The following is a 25,382-nucleotide window of genomic DNA, read 5'->3' as shown; positions in this document are numbered from 1 at the left end:
GCACCAGAAAGCGAAGAAGAAGCTTCCAAGAGAGAGAGAGACATTATCCTTTCCCTTACTCCTACTGTGTTTACAGCCTCTGCTGACTTTGAAGGTCTGTTACAGTGTTTGTGCTACGGCAGGTTGTATTTATTGGAATGATTATTTTTTGCTGGACAGTTGCGTTTCCTTTGCCCATCCATCCACCGATCACACCGACGGGTTAGGAATGGCTGCGGGTGGGGGATGCATATTCAGGCAGTATTAGCAGGCAAATACATGTCACCTCATTCACTTTTGAGAGCTGGAAACAGCTGACACCCCGGTTAATGTGACTTTTCACTTCTTATCATTTTTACTTTGTAGCGTCCCATAGAGCATATTACAGTGGCATTGATCCCATTTCCCCCACTGTGACATCACTTTTACGTCCGTGGCTCACTTATTTTCCAGAAGCCATTCCCCCCCCCCCCCCCCCCCAACACAGCAGGGTGCTAGCTCTGTATGCATGGTGTGTACCCCCCCTCCTCCCCCCTCCTGGGTTTAATGCTGCACTCATGTTCTTGGGAATACTTCCACTTCCATTTTAGGAAAGCTTTTCAGGAATTCGGTTCGGCAATAATCTCCGACGTGGGAGTTGGAGAATGGTGGCACCAACAAAGGGATTACCTCAGTTGTGGAAACCATTCTTCATTTTCACAAAGTTTCATTTTTCATGATATGCATGGCATTAAACAAGTCCGTGCTGGATTTATTCTTTTTTAGGATGATACGACAAAGTTCAGTTCAAGACCTCAAGTGAATCACCTCTGGAAGAAAAAATAAAACAGACTGACCAGGCTGCTCTCGATGTCTAAAAAACAACAATGTAACGCAATGATGGGATGAGATTAAAAAAATATCAATTGCAAGGATTTTAATTTCTGCCAGGTTTATATCATTTGCATGTGTGAGGTTTGTTCACCGAGCAGAGGGTTAGCTGGGTTGGTGAGATATTCATCTTTTGAATCCACGATCTCTGACACTGAAGCGCTGGCAGCCAGAGCTGATGTAGGGCAGCATGTCTCATGGTCAGATGTTGGGAGATTTATTTTTTGGGTGGGGGGGGGGGGGGGCGTGGTGATGCCTAATGTGGGACGAACTCAGGGCCAAGGACGGAGCAATAAGGTGAGCAGAGGCTCGCCGGGGCAAACTTAAACAGAGGGTTGAAGTCTATGAGCGATCAGCCACAAAAAGAAAGGAAAGATATCAGGAAGTGATTGTTCCTGTTTATCCTTAACATGTTAACTGTTTAGTTCCCCAGAGGCTCTACAGATAGATATATATATATATATATATATATATATATATATATATATATATATATATATATATATATATATATATATATATATATATATATATATATATATATATATATATATATATATATATATATATATATATATATATATATATATATATATATATATATATATATATATATGCACTTGTGTACTTCACACAGGGCTGTATATACTGAATGTTTTTAGAGATCTACATCAAGTTTTAGTTTCATCACGAAATCAAAAACTAGTTTTAAAACATAACGTATATCTATAACAATGTGATTAGAACTGAGAGGACCCTTTTTATTTTCTTTTTTTTTTTTAATCATGCAAAGCAAACTTTGTCGTTGCTGTATTCACAGTTGCATAAAGACATTAAATCTTAAAGGCATTTGTTAGAGAACATCACATGCTTGGGGATATTGTTTCTTCATGTCAAAGATGAAATAGAAGGCATTCTTTTCTTGAGGTTAATTTAACTCTAAATATTCTTGGGTCATTCATGCTTCATAGTGGACTAACTGATTTAAGAGTGGGTTTATGGCCTTTTTTATGTCCTGCAAATCCAATCTATGCAAGAAGAGGCTGCGGTGCATGTAGACAACACTAATGTCAAGTCCTTTGGGATTGACCCACGCCTCAGTTTGTTGTTTATTTGGGGACCATCCGTTTTATTTCTGCTGTACATTTCTACTGGGACTACACACTACAGATCATGGTCTCCTGTTGCATTTTACTTTTTTTGCTTGTCTTTTAAATTGACCTTTAGTGGTGTTCTGATTCATTTAAATCAATGTAATGCTGAAAAGAAAAACAAGTGTATATTGATCATAAGTAAGGGTTTTTGTAGCATCCACCGACACGTTTACAACTGCAGCTCAGTTGACAGACATGTTGAGTTCTCTCGTTTGGACACTGACCTGATAGGGCTCCTCTCTTTATCCGAAAAAAAAGTTTGCATGCAACTAATAAGAAAGTCGTTGGAAAATAGAAGTGACACGGCTAACGAGCTCTACAGGTTTTGATGATAACATGACTGCAAGGCAGGCAGCTGCATTTTTAAGCGGCAGCAAACGGCTTTACCTTTTTATCCACATCTGTTTCTTAATCTTTGGTTTCGATTCCAAAATGTTTCCTCGCGTCTCTTCCTCAGATGCTCTTGTGTCATGATCGCCACTTTGGTTAAAAGTTAAAGCGAGCCGATTGTTACTGTGAGTCCAGTGTGGGATCATCGTGAATGCTGAAATGTAGTGACACTGGTACACGTAGAGACAGGACGCACAACTGACTCAGTCATGTCAGTTTACACGACTATGTCTGTGGAACAGTCTGTGACATTACCGAACAGCAACCACTGGTCCCACCACACGGCCGAGGCCGTTGGAGGCAAATCCCCTTGAGTTGAGTGAGGGTGAGGTTTAACTTTTCTATTGTTTCCTTCTTTCATAAGTTACATAGTCTCGCTTCAAAGGAGATCATCGTGTGGGGGTGGTAAGGGGAGCCGAGCTGCTGAATGATGCGCTTGGTCGTCCCGTTTGGCTGCGGCCCAGCGGAGTGCGGGCCTCTCTCTCTCCTTGTCCGTTGCTGACCAGCCCACTACTCACTGGAAGCAGTCCAGGTTCTTTGTGCCGCTTTCAGCCGGTTCACCTTCGGCCTCTCGCGCTCACCAAATATGTGGTGGTGCAAGTTAAATGGCCGTTACCTCCTAAAGAAGTTACATTTACATTCATAAGATGTCACACTTCTGTTCGTCGAACATCTTTTGATGAGTCTCCAAAGGTCGTCACTTCAGTCGACCATTTCTGAGACTAAAAGCTGCCGGTCATTTCTTATCCTTATTGTTTCCTCCCTTCCATCCTCCCATCATGCACTGCGCCGTCTCCTTTTTTTTAAACTCGTCTCTGGGCTGACGTGCTCTGCAGTGATAGAAAGTTGCAGAGCGTGCCCCCCCCCCCCTCCTCCTCTCTGCTGCCATCTGTCGTCAGGATTACCTGCTCAGCAGTTTTCAGGCAGGACCCGTCTGGGTTAGCAGGCCTGTGCGGGCGTTAAACTGTGCATGTCTCCTGTGCAGTCGGCCACATACATCCGCATCATCATGCCGTGACCTCACACAACAACCTGACATGTGGTGCTGTTTTAATGCTTTATTAACAGTTGGACTTCAGGATTATTTCGATCGGACTGAAGCCATTGAGACAGCTTTCGTACCATCATGACACAGAACTATCTGAGGCGCAGTCGCAGCTCTTTTAAAACCCTTAAAGTCGAGCATGTTGGGAAACTCTTCATGCTTGGATGTTTTTTTTTGGAAAGTTCTTTTAACCTCCCACAACTGCCCAGGACTTTTGACAGTCATGTTTATGTCTGTGGGAACTGTTGAATATACCAATGGCTGAGTTTAAATGTGAGGTTCATTACGATTTTAAGAGCAGTCTCTAAGCTAAGCTTTGACATCATGGAATAAATATAGAATATATAACATTCCTCCCTTTTTCTGTGACAATTTCCTGAATTTGGTCATCAAAGGTTTCCCTCTCTTTGTTCAACATGTTCTTCATCGAAGCAGTTCATTCTTTTGTTTTCATTGTGTCCCTCTTGGCAATTCAGAAAGCAACATTATATATATTTTTAAGTGACTGTGTCCAAAAATTCACATGTTATTTCTATACTTTACAAAAAATAACACCCATATCATTTTATGACACTACCTTGCCGGTACCTGATATTTGATAATAATAAAAAGCAACATCTGATTTAATTGGTCTGATCTGATCACACACACTGCTTCATGAAACGACGTAGTTCTTTTAAACGTTCACTGGGAAGACGAGCCACGTTATTTCCATCGCACGGAGTCTGGATCACTGCCACATAGACGGCGTCTGATCCTGAACCTGTGAATCCCTCAGCAGGAATTATGAGACACGCGGATCTCAACAGGTATTCTTTTGTCCACTTGATAGATTCGTCTCATCGAAAGTCTTAAGTTCATCCTCTTTGCTCAGGGTTTGATGGTGTGTGTGTGTGTGTGTGTGTGTGTGTGTGTGTAGACTGTGAGATTCTGAACATGATCACAACTAGAATGGTGTGCTGTTTCTGTTCTAAATTATATTTGTAAAGCTTTTTGTTTTGGATATTTGTCTTGTATTTATGCTTTCTGTCGTGGCTTGTGATAACGTCAACTTTCGAAGGGTTGGTAAACCAAAGACCGACGGGAGCTGCAGTTAATCGGAGTAACTGTAGAGAGATGGAGAGAACCATTTGCCTCTCAGTTTGTTTTTATTTTAGACCGGCTGTAGATGATTCCTCTTTATTAATATCTCATTGACCCACTTCTCATTAACATAACCACCCTCCGGTCTCACGTCTTGTCTTCGGGTACCAGAGAGTGACCGTGGAGTTGGATGTTTCCTCTTGAGGGTTTAATGCAGATTTCTCCACTAACGCACACCCAGTGCATTTAAATCTACTGCATGCCACGGTGACATTTAACTCCCACATGATGATTATACTGAGAAACGTCTCTCATCACACAGTCAAAACTCAAAATATATATGCTTTGTATTAAGTAAGGATAGAATGGGAACGTGGACACCAAAATGAATCTGGGACGCCTCACTGTCAGAATTCTTACATTCTTAAAGCCATCTCTCACCTAGTTAGACAACATTTACGACCATAGTGGTGACGCGTAGAGGCACAGGTCACTCCTCCGTGCACAATAAGACAAAGCAGTGACTCCATGTGTAGGAAAGAGTCCGGTTTAACAGTGAAGGAAAGGTCCCCCGGTACCTCGATGGTCCGGGGGTCCATCGTGTGTAGTCTGCCGTGTTTCTTCATGTCTTTACTGCGTCTCATCCCGGCATCGTGGAAACATCTGTTGTTCGTCGTCAGCTGCAAAGTACAGCAGAGATCAGTAGTCCTACGATCGAAAGTGGTGTCTTTTAAACACGTAGCAACAATATTTAGAAGTTTGATTTCTTCCGATATGATGTGAATGCGGCATTAGGCTGGTGAACTGCACAGAGAAACGTTTCATCGTACAGATGTCTGAGCTTTAATTCGAAGCGCCGCAAACAACGGAAAGAAAAGAGAAAGCCGCTGGGACTGATTTTGATCTGTGGAGACGGTGAACCAAATCTGGTCTCCAGTGCCTTGTGAAAAAAACAGATCTATTTGTGACGCCCAGAAGAGTCCGTGTGAAGGAGCGGAGATGGCAGGCGGTGTTCACAGGTTGTGGCTGTATTTATCACGTTTATTATAATCATCAGGCAGAATTACATTTTTTGTGTTCGCTTGCGATCATGAAGAAAAGTCTCATCGTTGTTTTGTTGTATCATTCACATGTTAACTGGTTGATTGCTATGTATGTAATGCTATGTAAATCCCACGATGTTTTTATTCTCAGTGGACATGCATTATTTCAGGTTTAACCCCTTTAAAGCGTAGGCATGTTGTGAATAGGTTTGCTGTGTGCTCTGTTGTTTTGGACCTTTCATCTGTCTTTGTAGTGAATGTTTTGGAGATTTGGGTTTGACCCTTGACCTGCTGTCCATATCACTCACTGTTCCTCCGTTGGGTGCGACTTAAACGCAGCACAACCTTTAACACTTCCTGCCCCACGTTGTTTTTGACAGCATTCTAATTTGTCATACATACATCTCAGATTTGATGCATCTGTCTCCATGTTTTTGTTTTCTGTAGCGTGACCTTTTTTTTTTGAGGGAATTTCTGAAAATAGACTGGACTGTTTTACAAAACAGCTTAAAACTATTGATGTGGGAGGAGTTATGTACTGTAGCTGGAACTTGTGAATTCAGAGCACTCCTTTAAAATTCAATAAATTTGATTTGATAGACTGTTTTGTTTTCCTTGTCTTGTCATCTGTTTTTGCACACCATCGACATCTATTTTTATTCTTGTTTTAAAGCCACTGAAACTCACTTTAATCACTTTCATTTGGCCTTTGACATTGTGTTCATCCATTTCTTTTGTTGTGAGGGGGGGGAATCATTTGTCTCATCTGCTCCATTTGATTGAACACGGAAGCTGGCGTACCAGTTACAGTAAACTCAAAGCGGCTGTTATTGATATATTTTATATCGGATGACGATGTGAAAGCGGTTTGCTGCTGTTGATGAACTCAGAGAATCACCACCTGAATCTGCTGCTCCACTTACAGCTGTACAGCGAGTCTCATTGCGTAGCCGGTAAAACAGTATACAATGCATGTGGTGTTACAAGGTGTCAGGATGAGGGAGAATGAAATCCAGATGGCCATCACGAAGGAATTTTAGGACAATTTGCAGCAAGTAACGTTCAGAGAACAACGACAGACCACAGTCATAATTTGTGTCTGCTTAAATAAAGATTATCGACATTTTCTTCTCGCATGCTGTGCCTGGTCGTGGTGCCTTCGCTGCCTCGTTGAGCTGTAATGTGAAGTCCCGGCCACCCAGAGCCACTGCTGGCTCAACATGACGGCCGAGCCGGCTTCTCCGATTTGTTTATCTGACGCTCCACTTGAATGTCTGATCATGCTTCAATCTGTGGGTAGAATGATGCTTTTACAATCACTTTCAAAGCACCATATTTTTCTTTCAATGTTGCACATAAAAAGCAACCTAAAAAGAATAACTTCCTTTAGTAGTAGCAAATACATCAGAGGGTTTAGACGCCGGGCATAATGTGACCTCCTTATGAGCCTCTTTAAAAATCTCTTTACAGGTTGCTGATGAGGATTTTTTAATGTTTAAGGTCCTCTTCAGTACGCACTGCATGTTGCTGGTTTATACATTCATCGATGTTCTTTTTAAACTGCATGCAACATTAAAAGGAACCAAAAGGAAGGAGTGCTTAAATGTGGGAAATTACCTATTGTCAGGTATTTGGGTGAAATGTACAGTGCTCTGCAAATTGCATGAAAATGGACATTTCACTTGACAATTTGACAACATACGTGTAAAGAAAGGCACAATGAAGACAGACAATTACGATATTTAAGATAAGAATCATAGAGCAGGGGTCTCAAACTCCTCTTCACCCCGAGCCACATCAGCATCACGGTCGCCCTCAAAGGGCCGGTTGTAAATGTAACCGCTCCTAACATATTGGTAAATAACTGTCTCTGCATTTGATTATTGTTTAAAAAGATTGTACATGCAGTTATATAAATGTAAAAATATATTTCAGCACATTTCTGTTATAACTTAAATCCTTTTAATTTAGGGTTAAGAAACTCACATTACTCTCTCAAAGATCAAACTATTAAAGAAAATATCGAAGACAAATATCAAACAAGTTATTACAATAACTTTGTTCAAAGCTTAAAATCCTTTCAAGGGTGCGTTTGCACAATCCCACGTGAAGTATTTCATGTGTTTTAAAGTAGTCTTCAATGTACTCACAATACATTTCCATTTCAAGTGTACAGTAACCAGCCAAAGAGCTGCTTCTATGATTGTGTTTAAGTATCTCATCATTCTGACTTTCTATCTCAAAATTTCGACAACGGGGATATTTGTATTGTCAAGTCTAACTTTAAATTTGTTATTTAAAAAAAAAAATTTTGCTGGCGGATTCGTGGGCCACATAAAATGACGTGGCGGGCCTTGAGTTTGAGAGCCCTGATCTAGAGGGTCTTCCGATTTTAAAATTTTAAATCTTTGCGGTGCAGTAAAATGAAAGCCTTGATTTGTCTTTAATCTAAACATGTGAATACATTTTTAGAGCAAATAAAATGTGTTTTCTCCCGTATTACCGATGTGATTTTCTTGTTTGAGTCAGTTTCACGATATAATTGTATGCCTTGAAATTGACCTGTAGGAAACTCAAGTCTCTCTGTCTAGTAACAGTTTTACCAGCAGCAAAGAGACAAAAACGTTTCAATAATCCTGGCCCCTCCCCCCCATTTGATCTTTTCCAGCCCCCTTTATGTCCAGAAATACAGAGGCAAACCTGTTGCGCCCAGGCTGAGGAGACACGGATAGCTTAGACAACACACTGGGCCGGGGCAGCAGGGGTAAAGCATCCACGAAACAAATAGTAGCTGCACCACCACCAAGTCTGACACTTCAACTGGACCCCTCCGAAAGGTTAGTTTGACCATTCCTCTGCTCCTGCATGCACCGAGAACCCGATCTGCCCGCGCAGTACGTAATCTCGTTTCCCAAAATGACATTGTGCGTGAGTTTTCCACGATTTATAAATAACAACGCTCTTGCTTTGACCAGATGAGAGGAGAGAGTAAGAGAATACGCACATTGAGAGAAGTCCTCCAGGGAGCTTGATGGGACTTTAATGTTGCCGCCACGGGATCTTCCTGCACCTCCAACTTATTAACTGAAGGACTGGCACGGAACACGGCCGATATCTTTGAAGCAAGGAATTGGTAGAAGTTAAAAAAAAGTATTTGATCAATTTCATTTTGAGGACGTGAATCGGAGAACGAATTGAAAAAAGGACAATTGAGACTGAAGGTTTGGTTTCTGATCTTTGAACCGACCACCCCGTTACTCATCTGACTTGAATCTCAGGGGAGGTGAGGTCACTGAAAGAGCCATGGAAGAAGCCACACAGGGTGTTCAGGGGGTAATGGTAAGCGAGGCCCTGGTGCAGTTCAGGGCCACTTTGCAAGCAGCCGTAAGGGAGGTGCACGTGGACGTAAGCGCTTTCAAGCAGCGCACAGAGCAGAGGATCGAGGAGATGTGCATTTCCAACGGGCCCTTGGCCGAGGCGGTGACCAGGCTGCAGGAGGAGAACCTGCAGCTCAGGTCAAAGCTGGAGGCCCTCAGCCGCCTGGTGGAGGGTCTCTCCGGGCTAAAGATCGAGAGGGGTCCCGCCGAACTGAAGGGGAAGAACGTGGAGGATAGTATGGAGAACGGGCAACCAGGAGGACGGCAGAGAGGGCTGGTTTACTCTGGAAGATCGGAGAATATCCAGTCACGTCAGTCCACTTCCTCATACTCTGAAACATCACGGTCAAGTGGAGGATCAAGCCATGCTGCTGCTGCTGCTGCTGCTGCAGCTGCACCCAGCAACACCCCAGCCCCTCATCCATGGAGAGCAAAGAAACATGCTGAAATCAATGTGAGTACTCAGATAATACAATTCACAGAATAAAGACTGTTTCGACAAAGAGAGGAATGAAGATTGGGTGATTGGGTGATCAAGAGGTGTAAGGTGTAGATGAACCTGGTCTCCAAGAAATGATGCACCTGTGAGGGACTCGGGTAGACTTCTCTCTAACTTCCACCTTGAATTGATGCTCTACTCAATGAATAAGTGAATAAATAGGATATTCATGCAGTAATTATGCACGCGACTTCTTAGTACAGTGCACAACTTTACTTGAAAAGGCACAAAAATAATCACTTATAAGAATGTAGATCACCAATTTAATTAGACACGAGACCATGGCGGTCTGTTTTCAATAACTTTACATTAGGCCGCATTAAAGATTACTTTTTTTTCTACACGCAGTTCTAAAGTCTGTCTGAAAACAACCCCATTTTACTCTGCCGATTCTATAGCACCCTACAATGCCAACGAGCCTTGGCAGCTCTGTAACCCGAAGCTGTCCGACCTCCCGTCCCAGGTTAATTGCGCTCGTCAAAACATTTTCCAACCCAAAGAATATGTCTGTAAGCAACTATATCCCTTATAGTGAAATGAAAACTATTTCCCAAAAATAATCCATACGTTCAAACCTCATGAATTGAGCTTTCCCGATTCATGAAAAACCTATATTAACTGTATTATATATTTATTATATGATAATAAATATAACATATGTATTTAACCTCTGACTTCACATATTTATTAGCAGTAACAGCACTGCTGCAAAGGCTCTGCACCACTGCCTGTAGTATTATTCGTATTATTTTCAATCGCAGTCAAATAACAATATAACATCAAGCATTATATGCCTTGAATATTCAAATTATCACCATTACGGTGATTATTTCTTTACATTGGCCCAAACAACAACCCCCCCCCCCCCCCCCCCCCCCAACTCTAGTGCTTCTGTCCTGCTTTTATAACAGCAGGTCCTCCAAAGGGCACATGTATTTTGGGGTCTTTGATTTGGGACTGAGCTTCAGCTCTTTGGAGCCGTTATCTGCTCAGGCAAAGAAGTCCTGAACATTTTGGAAATAAATCACTCTCCCCTAATCGCTCCGGAATCTTGCTTGCCATCAAATCCAAGTCTCAAATCTCCGAATGGAAAGTTGACTTGCGTCTACGTCCCCGTCAATAACACCCTGAGACGGACAAACAGCTGTCCTGTCGAAACGCACACCCTGCCAACATTCCTCTCCGCTGAAATCACCGGGTCTTCTCCCAGCCGTGAACCCTCCCTCTGACGTACCGCAGTTCAATCCCCCCCCCCCCCAGGTACCAAGATAGCCCTCTGATTCATCACCTAATACTCTGCTTCATCATTTTCACATTCAACATCATCTTCCTTTTAATATTTTCAAAAATCTATTGAGGAGTGTCGCCCGCCTCACACAGCGAGTGAAAAGCTGTGCGCCGTTATCCCAATGTGGTCTGGTCTCATGTTGCCACCAGGCTGAAGCCAATGGCAAGATGTACCACCAACAATGACCAATAGTTGCCAGCTCCCTAAAATCTCTGTGATTATATAAAGTTGTTGTATAAACCTGTGTTTAAAGTATAAGTCCAATATACACTCTTCTTTAAACTCCGTTTTTTGGTCTCCACCAACTCCTGGGAAACACCCGGCTCTGTAGCTGCTCAATGCTCCACTATGTTGTTCAACTGCTCGTCGCTATCTTTGTCTGTAGACTCTGGACCGGTAGAGTGAGTTTTAAGGTCAGGCGTTTTAAATAGTCCGAGGAGAACCGTGAGACTGAATCAAACGGTAAAGTTGTGCGCCGTAAAATGAAAACGGTGAACTGAAAGGTGCTAAAACGCTCCGTAGATTTGAGGGGAACAGCAGCAACGTCTCTCACATACAAGTGAATCTTTAATCCATTGTTTATATCATTATTAGAGGTACCGGTATCCAAATGCAGTCTTAGGACATGGAATTCATTTAATGGGAATTTTAGATTTGAAAAATGTGCAGGTGATAAAAAAAAAAAGACAAAACAAAAACGTATCTTAGTGCGTTTGTCAGTTGCCTACCAAGGAATGTGACACGGCGGTAAACCCAGCCAGAGGTTGAAAGGATTCATCGGGTCAGACAGTCACACTGTGATATCCTACGGGAGCTGTTGTGAAGCCCAGAGATCACTGACGTGCTAATCCTCCTCTTGACGAGCAGTTGACGGGCTGGCTCATGAAACGGCTCTGTTGCGTGTCTCCGGAAAGCAAAATGCAGAGGGGTTGGGGAAAGGGGCAAATACAGGCCAAGCTTTTAGGCTGATCCACTTGAACAACTCCCCGATTTCCAAAGCATCCATTCGGGGCCATATTGGGACGTAAGCAGAGTGGAGCGGAAACTCTCGCAAAAGGACTGATTGCAAAATCTAAAATAGCGTCTCAGTGGGAACGTGGGTTTGTTCACCTCAGCTGTCATTTAAGGAGAAGCTTTCAGCTGTTAACAGCTGAAGATCCCACGTTAGATTAAGAGAAGTGAGCACACACACACACACCGCCAGATTTATCACGGAGGATAAAGGCCTTAAAATTAATTTTAGCTCCACAGCAGTCTGACAGACAAAAAGAACCAACTTTGTTTGTTTGCTGTGAGCAATGCGATGAGTGTTGCTACGACAAATGTATAAATAGACACAGGCGCAGTTCGTGTCGTGCCTTGCATACCTCATCCTGAGATAATGGCTGGCAAAGGAAATAGGATTCCTTGTACACTTCATACCAGTCTTTTTGAAACGAGTAAACCAGTTTTTTGGGTAGATTATTAGCCCCTGTTCCCTCCCACTTGCGTCAGCCACCAGCATATTATTTAACTGTCGTGACCAAGTAAATAAATCATAGAATTGCATGTTTTGTACGTCTTGTCTTTACCGATCAGGGCACTGATGCAAAAGGAGAGACACATTTTGCCACAACTGCACAAGAGGATGGGAACCCAGGTAGGTGGACGATCTGAGAAGTTCCACACATTTAACCCGACAAGCCGACAGGCCTCACCTTTGGTTGTGTTTGTTTGTGTCTCCTCAGAAATCTCCCAGCAGCCTCTCACAGTCATCACAAAACTAAGCACAGAGACCTCTGCTGTCACTAACTCTTCTAAATATACCTTGGAAACCCTCAACATGTGGGGTCAGTTGATTCCTTTACATGTTTTGCAAGTTCATTTTATGTTTGTTTTCTTTGTGCGAGATGAGTTTAAGGGTGCTTTTGACACCTGAGCTTTTTGTTCCATTTGAACTGATTGGTTTGGGGTTGTGTGAAAGCTCTGGCTTCCAAGTTTACTGGAGTTCAGCTCACTTAAGTTAAGAACGCAATGCGTTGTGGGTTAAAGGTGAGTGCACACTTTGTCACGCACGGGATCAACATCGAGTCAGGCAGCGAGAGAAATGGTGTGAGAAATGTCACGGACGGCCGTGGTCAAATGAGGAGGTGAAAGCCCTCAACGATAACACGGTGCTGCTGGTGGTCACACACAACAACACGGAAGTGTTTACGTTATTTGGCAGAATGAAGCTTCAGTCTGATATTTCTATCCAACAGACAAAGTAGAGTGTGAAAGCTCACCGAACCAAATGAAAAGTTCACTGCAGCTTCACTCCTGAAGCCTTAAAGCTCCACACGGGGACACTGTTGCAGCAACAGATGAAAGCATAACACATTATGTCCAGAAAGATGTTGCTGTGTCATGAAATTAAGATCAGACTGGAAAAATTCAAGCGTTCAGTTTTTTTTCTCCAGAATGATTTTTCTAGTAGTCTTTTGATTCAATATCAAAAACACAACTTTAAAATGATAACCTCTAATTTATCACACGGTTACATTGTTGCTATTTTATTGCAAACAATTACAAATGTTCATTCATACACGCTGACATTGTTTGTACCTGCAATGATTTCTTCATGTAGAAATCTAGTGCCAATCCCTGTCAATGATCGTTACTATCGGTTTGTTTGTTCGGCAGAAATATTAAATATAAACTACCGGCCTGAATTTCATCAAACTTAGTGGGAAGTTGTAGCACGGGCCAAGGAAGAACCCATTCAATGTTGGTGCAGATCCGAATACCAAGGTGGATACACCAATGATTTTTACACTTTTGTGAACACTGCGAGATGGTGGAGGTCTGCGCTCTTCGAGTGCTCTTCTGTTTTAAGAATGCGATTCATTTTCCTTCCAGATCAAGAAGAATCAGGTCTTCTGACCAAACCTCATCGTCCCCTCTCTACAATGCTGAAACCCAGCTCTGACGCTCCAGCTGTCCCACAGTCTCCTGCCTCAGCGCCCAAAGAAACGCCAGTGAAACCAGCAGAGTCTCCTGCTAAATGTGGTGAGAGAGAAATCTCTTTCTGTTTCTGTCACAATCTGCTCTGCCAGTGTAACAAACCCCATTACTTCAAATCTCAACTATTCAGATTCTCTCTTTTCCAGACGCTGATGAACCGAGGCCCCATCTTCCCGTCACTGCAATGACAACCAAACCAGAGGCTCTGGTTGCCACCAAACCCGCCCAGTCTCCAGCATTGGCGCCTAAAGCGGCTGCTCATTCTGCAGCAGAGGCTCCAGCAGGTGAAGCGGGGGAATGTTCTTTTATAAGAGGCCAGCGAGTCGGTCTTTTGTTTCATGTCACTGCAGACTATTGGGATGCATTCATAAGATTTGATCCCTGAAAGTAGTAAATGACAGACATGTCTCTTTCACTGTGTCTGACAACAGTGACATAAGTACACCCACCCAACTAGTAGCGCCCTTTAACTACTGTACTCAGAACACCATTGCAACCTCTTTGGTAGCGGTAGAACGTATCTATGTACATTTACTCAAGTATTGTTCATACGTGTGCTTTACTTGAGTATTTCCATTTTCTGCTACTTTATACTTCTACTCATGTCTCAGGGCACAAACATGCAAAAAGCTTCACCATCTTTTGTACATAGGAGCAAAACATAGACTCTGTGATGCTTTTGCCTCTTTTTGTTGCTGTTTTGCGTGTCTTTGTGGTGTTTTTGTGTCTCTTTGTGGTCTTTTTTGTGTCTCTTTGTAGTGTCTTTGGGTCTCTTTCTAGTCCCTTTATGTTTCTTGTGGTAATCTTGCATTTCTTCCTGATTGGTACGTGTCTCTTCGAGTGACACTTCCCAGTAGGCCTGTTCAGTAAACCATCCACTACATTTTAGAGGGAAATATTGTACTTTTTACTCCACTACATTTATTTGACTTGGATAGTTAATATACACGCAAAGAAATGCTATGCTTACAACAAATGATGCAGTACTATACTAGTAATTCACCCAGCGGTACACAATGTCTGGGACATTGGCTCCACATTGACAAACTATAACATTAAAATACTCTACACTAGAATTACTGTATATTCTATAATAATATAGAATAACATTTTGAAAGGAGCCTTCATAATGAGCCCTTTTACCATTGATACGATACATGAAGTATATTTTGCTGAAATTTTTTTTTTTTTTTTTTTTAACGTTCATAGGGTATTTTTTCAGATATCTTAAAATCAAAGCAAGACTTAACGATTTTTGGGAATTGGATATTCGTGTGCTTTCTCTCTTTAGACGTCACTGAAACCAAGCCACACTTGCCTCCTTCGGCTATGAGCAAACCCAACACGGAGTCTTCATCGTCTGCTACAACAGGACCGTCCCCGAGTCTCTCAGCATCACAGGACACCGCAGTAAAACCTGGGGAGTATCCCTTTAAGAGAGGTGAGTTCAACCAAGGATACAAGGATCTGTCTCTGAAATAAAAGTCACAGGTAGTTGCTTGTTTTCAGTGTCCATATTTTTTTAGGATTTCTTTCTGTCCTTTTAACAAAATTCTCCACTTTTACCCTCGTTGTTTTTGTCTCACCATATCTATTCAGCACCTATTCTCAAGACACCCAGTCCCAGTCTGAAGAGAAGTGTGAGCTTTCCTCAGTCTGCAGGTAAGATACAGTGAACAGTGTTTATAACATATGTGCAAGGATTACAACCTATTAGTTGTAGTTTGTTATTGTGTTCGGGGTTGTGTGTTGTTTCTGTCTCTTTCTAATCTATCTCATGCATCTCTCTTGTTCACTATGACTTCCTGTTTTTGCAGAAAAATTGCTGCCCTCCAAATCAATCATAAAATCTGGTTTCTCACCAAATTTGGACAAGTAAGCCACGACCATGAATCGTGTTTTGTAACATGAAACAAACTCACTGTTGACTGTTGTTTGATGGATGTGCTGTTTTGTACATTAAGAGCCTTTTGGCAGTTTCAGTCTAAATGTAATTGTGTCTGTTGTCCACTGTTTCTCCAAAGGAAGGCGAACAAGATAGGGGGAGTCGAGTTCAAGCAGGATGTGATGAAATCCCAAACGCTTCCACGCTCGGGGGGGCTCAATGGGGCTCAGGCCAAGAGGGCCCTCTTTGAGAGGATGAACTCAGAGCCTATAAAGTAATTTAAAATACTTTCCATATCGTCCTAATTCATAACAGTCAATGGCATGTTGTCACATTTGCATTTCTGTTGAGTAGACCAAAGGATTCCAAACCTAAACTGAAGCGCTCTCAGAGTTTTGGAGTGTCCAGTGCCAGTGGTATAAAACAGATTCTCCTGGAGTGGTGCCGCTCAAAAACCATTGGCTATCAGGTATGACTCTAAATAAAGGTGCTAAACACCATATTCAGAGCATTAATATAGCAGCAAATATATATTTGCTTTGTAAAGATCTTCAATTCCATGACAACTTTGGCAATAGAATAGGAATGGGGAAAAGCGCAAAAAGATGATTAATTCGCTTCAAGACGCTTCCCCCTTATCTCACACTGGACTGATATTTTGTCAAGAAATACAATTTAAGTGTGACTCAAGAACTGAATGAAAACAAACTACATGAAGGACTTAGTGTCATGACGTTGCCGTCGTTCTTTCAGAACATAGATATTCAGAACTTCTCGTCCAGCTGGAGTGACGGGATGGCTTTCTGTGCTCTGGTTCACTCCTTCTTCCCTCTGGACTTTGATTACAACACGCTGGAAGCTGCAAACCGCAAACACAACCTCCAGCTGGCCTTCAGCACCGCCGAGTAAGCGGGCTAAGATTGACTGTGTGAGGCTGTGAGTGACTGAGCGTATACTTTGATGACACTGAACTACATCTGCACTAAAATTAGAAGTACCTGGGTGATATGTTTAACATTTTTAAAAAGTACAACAGTTTAGTTGACTGGTAGTCTCTCAGCCAGTATTTGGACATTCAACATTGAATCAAACAGCTGCAACACTTTGTCAGTAGGACAGTACAGCACGGCCAAGATTTACATTCAAGCAAGACTTTAATTTAACTGGCCAGGCACAGAACACAGGCACAGAACCAAATTGTCATTTTTACACTCCGTACAGTTATTGTACTGATTAAAAGAAGATATATAACGTGAGCTTTAGAGGAGCTAGTAGGGGGATTTAGTTACCGATGCACAGAGCCAGGCTAGCTGTTCCCACCTGTTCCCAGTCTCTGTGCTAAGCTAAGCTAATATAATAAACAGATGGTATCAAGTTTCTCATCTTACTCTCTACCAGAAGGCAAATAAGCAACTTTTGTGATAAGACCATTGACTGGGGACTTGACTTGTATGAACTAAAAGACTTCTCAAACCCGAACAGAGAGGGTCTTGGCTGGAGCGCACGTTGTTTGGATGTGCTTTGAATGATCACATCTTCATGTCAGCATTTATGTCGTCTTTAACAGATCAATCTGTTGCACTTCTTTACACTTTATATACATTTTATACACTTCTGCGTTTCAGGGAGCAGGCTGACTGTCTCCGTCTGATCGAGGTGGAGGACATGATGGAGATGGGGGACAAGCCAGACCCCATGTGTGTGTTTACATACGTGCAGTCCCTCTACAGCCACCTGAAGCAGTTCGAGTAACTCTGTATCAGAGTAGACGACCCAGTCTAGATGTTAACAACCACAGTGTGTCATGAACACTTTGAATAAGCTCAAAAGTGGCCTCTTGCCAAGCAAAATAATAGAGAACCACTGTTGAATCACATAAACACAGACTTTAATGTTAGACAAATGGTTTTTCTCTGCCAAATCTGTTTTATACTGTATGTGTGCAATCACCAGTTTTCCCCATCTCCTTTAGAATTTGTGGTCGACTGACTTTGATTCTTAAACTGCAGCTTCTTATAACATGTATTGTGACATGTGTGGCTTTACAAGATGCAGGTTGGTTTTTATGTAGTTCTCAAATCAACAATAATGCTGCAGTTAAAGAAGGGAAGATTAACACTCTTTTTAAAACTAACTTGTGATAGCTGGCAGCTGCTGTTGACCAATCAGTGTTTGGCAACATGAGCAATCTTTACAAACCAAAGAGTTTATGAACCAGCGCAGAGATGCTCCAGTAACAAGAGTCTTGCCCGAGTCTTGCAATGTGGCGAAATAAAGCTATTTTCCAATAATTTTCATTTTTAGTGTGACGTTTTTACATCATTGTGGCAGACTTGCAGAGCAAGACTATTAAGAGGTGGAGTGTGAGTGTAACTCTTTAAATGGACGATGCCAGAGATAGTCGTTTGCTTGACACCAACAGAGATTGCAGTTCATTTTGGTAGCCCTTCCTGTGACACTCATATTTCTTTATAAACTTATGTGTGATATTCTGCTCATTCTGCTAAATTATAAGAACTCATTAATATTTAGAATTCTTCATAACAATAATCATAACACATGATGAAGCATTATATCATGACTTATACGGTCACTTATCATAATACTTCTGAATATCTGTTTACGCACATTTGTTTTTGCAGAGATAATAGTGTCTTATAATTCCCATTGTTGTAGTATATTCTGATCATTTTTTATAAAGCATTATAATCCATTGTAATGTGGCTATAAATGTATCTAAGTGCTCATTGTTTAATGTAAAGTGAACATTTATTTATAATGTTTTTTGTGTTCGTCTTGCATAGGTTTAATAATATATTTTCACTTTCCTCAAGCAAACAATGACAACTTGGAGCAACTTATAATCACATGAAAATGCATTTTAATAGAGATAATCAGTTTTTGTGACAACTTGGAGCAATTTATAATCACATGAAAATGCATTTTAATAGAGATTATGAGTTTTTGGCCGTCATGGCAAATTAAACTTTTTTTTTTAATTTAGAAATTCCTGCAAACTGTGTCAGAAATAATGCGTTAATTAAATGAAGCTCCATACTTTATAACAGTGTTTGTTTCCATCTACTGGTAGAATGCATGTAGTGCAGAAGGTTACTGATATACTATATAATGATTTTCATTATTTCTTTCACTGAACAAATCTTCATTTTAACTATGTTAATTTCCCATCCCTGCATGTGTGCTTAGATTATGCAATAAATTATTCCAAGAGAGAAATTAAATATTATGAGGGGGGGGGGGGGGGGGGGGGGGGGACTAACTTTCAGTTTCAATTGTTTCAGGTGTGTTACTATATCGTAATATTGTTCACATCAGTTGTAAACTTCACTTTAAACTTTTGGTTTTGACACTCTCACAAGTCAATTTGAGATCACAACTTCTTGCATTTTTTTGGTTCGTGTTTGACATCAACGTGTTTGCGTTAGTGTAAAACAAAAACCTTACATTCGACTCACAAAATGCTGTGTTAAACTGTTTAAAAGCCAAATAGGAGCAACAAGAAAAAAATCTGCAGAAAAGTTTTATTATGGTGCGTTTACGGCCTCAAAGTGTTTAGAACATTTACAGAGAGCGATTCAAAAAGGTTGCTTTAACCCACCACGGTGCTGTAAGTTATTTTAAATATGTTTAGTTCGTTAACTATTGGATTAAATACATGCTAAATGTGCTGTAATCTTAAAATATGTCGAGTCGTATCGTATCTACAGTGGTTTTTGCATCGCTTCCCATTGACCAGGCATCCCTTCCGGTAGATGAGGTCAACTTTTCCCTAGATCCGCCATTTCAGTCCCGGAGTTTCTTGTTGCACATTAGTTTTGAATTCATTCTTTTGTCATTTTAAACGTTTAAGCAGTCCGAGTATCAGGATTTCGTGGTGCAACAGAAGTTCCGTCTTCTTAAAATTGAAATTAGTCGTGGGAGTTTCAAAATATCGTGGTATTATAGCGTTTTTTTCCACGGGGAAACGTTAGTCAACCAAAGTTTTTTGTATGAGTTGCGGATAGGGAGAGGCGACGAGGGGAAAAGGCCTCAAAGCCTCGGACTGGATTTCACTTCACAGCCATGGCCGGTAATTTTGATGCCGAAGACCGCTCTAGCTGGTACTGGGGGAGGCTAAGCCGCCAGGAAGCCGTTTCTCTTCTACAGGGACAGAGACATGGCGTGTTTCTGGTGAGAGACTCGATCACCAGCCCGGGTGACTACGTGCTGTCCGTCTCGGAGAACTCCAAAGTGTCCCATTATATCATCAACAGCATCAGTAACAACCGGCAATCTGGCTCAGGTAACGTTGAATTGTTCGTCACGTAGCAAGGTATATAACTGAACCCGCGACACTCGTTGAAACCGACGTTAAAATGTGTATTTCCATAGTGAATTGCTTTGATTTTAGCCCCATTTACGTTCCACTCTCGTCAAGCCACGCCAGACGCCCTTTATGAATTCACCGATTTTACTCGATCTTGGTAAATCTGAAGCTATAAGCCTATTATCACATGTGTTTTAGTATTCCCAGTGTTATCGGAAGGTACGCTCAAAGTCGGCATGTGTGTAATAAAACAATATTCACTGATTTGGAACAAAAAGTCAGATCTTTTACATGTGGTTTAATACACTGCTCGATACCGCCCACCGGAGTGTGTGTTGGACCGTGTAGCCGTTGGCTAACAGGCTAGCTACAGAGGAGTCTGTCTGAAAGTGTTGCAACATTTGACTGAATGAATTTTGACTGAAGGTTGCCTTGTTTTGGTTAATCCTCAAGTATCAGTTGTCAAAGCTGAACATGACAATATAAAGGCCATCATAACGTAACGCTAATTTTGGATACATTGTTTGGGTGACGTAAAGTTAAGTAAGTTACTTTTTAAATGGAGTTTGGTGTTACTTTGTCGATTAGCTAGCTAGCTACCAACCAATCGGGCTTTATTTGTCATTTATTACTTTTTCCTGGCGGAGGATGGAGGCGGTATTTTGGTCCTCGTAACAGGACGGTGGGCTGCTGCTGCAGGGTTTGAATGAAACTGGGCAGACCGGGGTGTCACAACTGGAGTATGACTGGCCAGCTTGGCGCTCCTGGAATGTCTGTGATCCTTCTTGTCCTTTCAGGGCTTCCTTATTATTGGGTCTTTTTTCTTCTTCTGTGTCCTCTTATAATAGTCCTCTTATAATAAAATCATCAATTGTGAGCCATTATTGGTATGAAAGGTACCCAGTATCTATTACCCAGTATCTATCTGAAGAAAACATGGTGCCAGAGTTTAAAACAGAAACTAGCAGTATGATGTGCACACCAACTTGTTTGCAGAGTTGTGCGAGCTATTGCCACTCCATTTTGTTACACATTTTGAAAGGATTGGGCAATACAATGGAGAGATAGAGATGTTTTTATTGTCTTTGGTTGTATTCATCAATGAGCACGATTGCTTTCTGGTAGTCTCTCCAAACACACCACTCTTTAGTTGCACTTCTCAGTGTGTAATTAATCCAGTTAGGTGAATTCAAAGTTAGAGAAAAGCCTGTCAGTAATTGTGGCACTTGTTGATCTGCCCAAGAGCATTGGTATTTGTTTGATTGTTGATTTCTTTGTTTTATTTTTTTACTTTAACAAACTAACAATGTCACCCTTCCTCTGCCAGGTTTGGCTCCCCCTCGGTTTCGGATCGGGGATCAGGAGTTTGAGGCGCTGCCAGCCCTGCTGGAGTTTTATAAGATCCACTACCTGGACACCACCACACTCATAGAGCCCATCAACAAGGCCAAGCACACGGGATTCATCAGCGCCTCCTCTGCTGGCGCCCCGCTGCAGCCGGACGAGGCGGAGTTTGTCCGAGCGCTATTTGACTTCCCGGGTAACGACGAGGAGGACCTCCCCTTCCGCAGGGGGGACATCCTGCGGGTGTTGGAGAAGCCAGAGGATCAGTGGTGGAACGCGGCCAACCAGGAGGGCCGAGCCGGCATGATCCCCGTGCCCTACGTGGAGAAGTACCGGCCCGCCTCGCCCACCGCTACTGGCCTGGGTCCCCCTGTTGTGGGGGGTGGACAGGGGGGGCAAGCGGGAGGGGTGGTGGGCAGCACAGACGCAACAGGGGCCCCTCAGACCAACCCTCCGGGGGACCCCGGCCAGTACGCTCAGCCCGTGGTCAACGCCCAGCTACCCAACCTACAGAACGGGCCCGTCTACGCCCGAGCCATTCAGAAGAGGGTGCCCAACGCCTACGACAAGACGGCACTCTCTCTGGAGGTAGCAATCTCACCCGCCATTCATGTTCTCCACGGCTGGCCTTCTATTCTCTGTTTTCTCCATGTGCGTCTCAGCTGTGGCAGTGTAGATTGTCCCGATCAGTTAATGGCTTACTCATGCACGTGCTCGTGCACACAAAGTATCTTCACAAATGCAAGTTGACGGCGCACACGAAGACACTGGCAGTGGAGATGGCACTATAGAGAAAGACAGACGCAGATCCTTTTGTTTTTTACAATGGCACCTCTTCATGTACTCGTCTCTTTGTGGCCCATTGGGTTAATGTGAGCGTTACATTGTACATTCATCACCACTGGAACAAGCCGCCTTGTTTTTAGTATTAAGGGAACAGATAAACAGTGTTTGCTCAGATTAGTATTGAAACGCAAACGGTAGGGGAGGTTAATAAAGACAGGTTGAGATATGTTGCGAGGCCGTCCCACGGTGATGTAAACTAAAGTGTCTCCACGTCACACGCACACTTTGACCGTCTTGCTATTAACAAGCTGACGGTTAATGAGCCTAACATGCTGACTTACAACTCAAAGACTCAATGTTTACAGCCTCTAAAGAAGGATTGTTATGCACTTTCTGTTGTTTAAGTCACTTCAGCATGTAAACTTCTGCTCACACGCTAGCCATTAGCTAGAGATGGCTCTGATACAGGACACCTGGGTATGTTGATGGTGGTCTTCTTCCTCTCAAAGTCTCCCAACTTGTTTTCATCACAGTGATGTGTACAGTCGGTCTGTTGTAAACTCAGGAAGAGCTGCAGAAGAGTAGTTTTACTGTTAGAATAAATGCAATAAATCTACCACACACACACACACACACACACACGGTACCAACTTTCAACACAGCCAGCTCTTAAATTCCCGGCTGTTTATCTGAGTCTTCTCAAGAAACACGGATGCCACCATTTTGTTTGACTGAACGGGTGGAAGACGGTGTGTGTGTGTGTGCTTCTGTGTGAGACAGAGCAGACCTGATGACAGTGCATTTATGAATCTGCTGGTAAAATAGCTCACACTATATGTGTGCAGCCTGCTTCACTATATACTATTAGTAGGAAACACTGAGAGAAGTCGAGATTCTCAGCGCTGTGCACGTTGCTCTCACTGTAGATAAGGACGAGCAATTATTCCGTAATTCACAACTGAAGATGTTATTTTGAAACTAAATCCTATTTTAAGCGAGTTGCAAAAATGGTGACGCAGCTGTACAGATGTAAGTCAGTTAACCACTCTTAAATCTGCACCGTTCTTTGATTGTGGTGAAAAGATATGAAATAGCCTCCGCTCCCTTAACAAAAAAATGGCCCTCGCGAACACAATGTCAGGCTGAACGAATGAAGTGTGACAAATTTCAATTCAATGTGATCGTCTAGCCAAGATGGAAGGAGTCGCCGAAGTTCTGGCAGGCGTGTCGGCGGTCAGACAAGCGGTGTCGCACTTTTGTAACCAGAAACTAGGGAGTCGATGTGTGCGTTAGCTGGCGTACGGATGAAGAGGGGTCACTCAATTATATGTCGACGCTGTTCTTTCTGCGGGCTGTCAGACATTGACCGTGTATTGATCTGTTCGACTCGCACGAACCGATCCTGCCGAGAGAAACGGGGTGTCTTTGTGTCGTGTCCATGCATTCATCCTTTTCTCTTTTCTCTTGCTCACCTTGCAGGTGGGCGACACGGTAAAAGTGACCAAGATCAACGTGAACGGCCAGTGGGAGGGTGAGTGCAAGGGCAAGCGAGGCCACTTTCCCTTCACCCACGTCCGGCTGCTGGAGCAACACCATCCCGATGACGAGAGCTGAGAAACTCCCAGCACGCCCCTTCTCTTCTGGTCATCACGTCATGCTCGGAGAGACAAAGGATTTATACAAGCACACACAATATGAACCTATGAGCTCAACACGAGACGTGTTGGTGGATCTTGCCTGCTGTCATTTGAAGAGTTTACACTACGGTCAGACTGATATCGGTTCGCCTATATGAGCGTTGTTTTTTTTGTTTTTTTAAGTCTGCATCACACACTGTATGCTCGCTGCTTGACTACTTCTCTGAAACCAGCAATTAAACATGCCTTGCGTTCAGATCGATGGCGGCATTCATTGGTTTAGTATTTATTCATGTTGCATTCAAAGAAACACAATTTGTGTGTCATCTTAACCAGATGGTAATATTGGCTCATCTTAGCCTAGCGTAGCTCCACAACTGAACGCAGCCGAGTCGATAACTCCAGAGCCTTTTATTTGATTAGATGCATGTAGGAATTAGACACTGTTTAAAGAGGCTTACACACCTAACGTCTTTGTAAAGAAGGCATGAACATTTGGATTTCTGTCCCACTCTGATGTATTATAGCAGTTCATTATAAAGTGTATGAAACCTACCAACCACACTAACTATTCCCCCCTTAGTGTTATAGCACAACACTCCCTTTTCTAGCCATCAGGCATTCTTTTTACCACTCGAGGTCCCGTTGCAGTGTCGACTAATGATGCTTATAATCCTGACTTGCTGTTATTGCTTTCTCCTCGTGGCTCCATGTAGCGCTGATGATGCGTTTACCAGAACTGTCCAATCAATGAGCTCCCTGTCAGTCTGTGTCACTTCATGTTTACAGTCTTTGTGCTCATCCAAGTTGGTGCATTGGAGCTGCTAACCCTAAAATATTCCATTGTGTTTTTTTTTTAATGCAATAAAAGGTTATGGGAGATATTCAGTTCAAATTGTCATGTTTAAATATTGGCAAAATGTCAGTTTGTATCCAAAATGGGCAGTATTAGGCGGCAGGAACCGATATCAGTCGAACCGTAGTCCACACATCTCCATCCCAGTATTGAAGTCTGCAAACACACACACACAGCAGAGCCGAGCCACTCTTCCCCGCCTGTGTTACCCACTGCATTTGATTCAGAAGGGAAAATCAATTGCACATCGGGAGACGAAACACTTTGCTTCTCTCACAGAATCATGAATCAGAGAGTTTTTGTAGTGCCAGACTGTGAAGCGTACGGAGTGAGATGAGCAAAGACTTTTCCCGATGACTCAGTCTTGCGGAGAAGACGACTTCACCAACGTATTACACCCCACACTACACACAGTCTTTTGTTTTTGTACCGAAAGTGGAAAATATTATGACAGAACACATCTTACATGCTAAATACTGTAAACATGTTTTTCCTACCTTTATATTTTTCTTTTACGTGTTGCCAGAGACATCTGTTATTTTATGTTCCTCTTTTAAAACACTATTCAGCGCCGACGCGGATGACTTCACGTGAGACGGTGTGAAAGAACAAAATGAGGCCGTTTTAAAAGATGAGCGAGGTTGAGGGATTTTATGTATAACTGGTAAAAACAGACATGTCTGCACTGTCGTTGCTTGTGCCATGGTTCACGCATGGTTCATTGTTTCTCATCAGCCACATTGAATATACATGCTATTATTACAAAAAGCTTATTTTTTTCTTTTTTTTTTACAAATTGAGCATTATGTGAGTATGACAATAAACCATGAAATGGTC

At 42.5% G+C, this 25,382-nt stretch overlaps 2 protein-coding genes across 4 annotated transcripts; both read left to right on the top strand.

Moving 5' to 3' along the window:
- Positions 1-8,289: 8,289 nt before the first annotated feature.
- LOC306788188 (uncharacterized protein) lies at positions 8,290-18,256 on the top strand. 3 transcript variants are annotated; one of them, XM_079283590.1, is made up of 14 exons: positions 8,290-8,401; positions 8,540-9,281; positions 9,333-9,395; positions 12,307-12,367; positions 12,456-12,557; positions 13,606-13,755; positions 13,857-13,994; positions 15,002-15,151; positions 15,310-15,372; positions 15,528-15,585; positions 15,735-15,869; positions 15,950-16,064; positions 16,349-16,500; positions 17,221-18,256. In XM_079283590.1, exons 2-14 carry the CDS (start codon positions 8,868-8,870, stop codon positions 17,345-17,347), a joined length of 1,728 nt encoding a protein of 575 aa, XP_079139716.1. In that variant the 5' UTR covers positions 8,290-8,401; positions 8,540-8,867; the 3' UTR covers positions 17,348-18,256. The 3 variants fall into 3 exon arrangements, with proteins under 3 accessions (XP_079139716.1, XP_079139715.1, XP_079139717.1); XM_079283589.1 differs by having other exon boundaries at positions 8,540-9,395; XM_079283591.1 differs by lacking the exons at positions 15,950-16,064; positions 17,221-18,256 and having other exon boundaries at positions 8,540-9,395; positions 16,349-16,469.
- Positions 18,257-19,408: 1,152 nt separating this feature from the next.
- On the top strand, positions 19,409-25,382 carry LOC306788511 (adapter molecule crk-like). The gene is made up of 3 exons (XM_079284061.1): positions 19,409-19,898; positions 21,250-21,854; positions 23,532-25,382. The coding sequence occupies exons 1-3, from the start codon at positions 19,679-19,681 to the stop codon at positions 23,664-23,666; spliced, it is 960 nt and encodes a 319-aa protein (XP_079140187.1). The 5' UTR covers positions 19,409-19,678; the 3' UTR covers positions 23,667-25,382.

Source organism: Melanostigma gelatinosum, assembly GCF_949748355.1.
Source record: "Melanostigma gelatinosum genome assembly, chromosome: 14".
Taxonomy (NCBI): domain Eukaryota; kingdom Metazoa; phylum Chordata; class Actinopteri; order Perciformes; family Zoarcidae; genus Melanostigma; species Melanostigma gelatinosum.
Note: the sequence above shows the minus strand (reverse complement) of the source record. Positions and strands in the feature narration are given on the sequence as shown.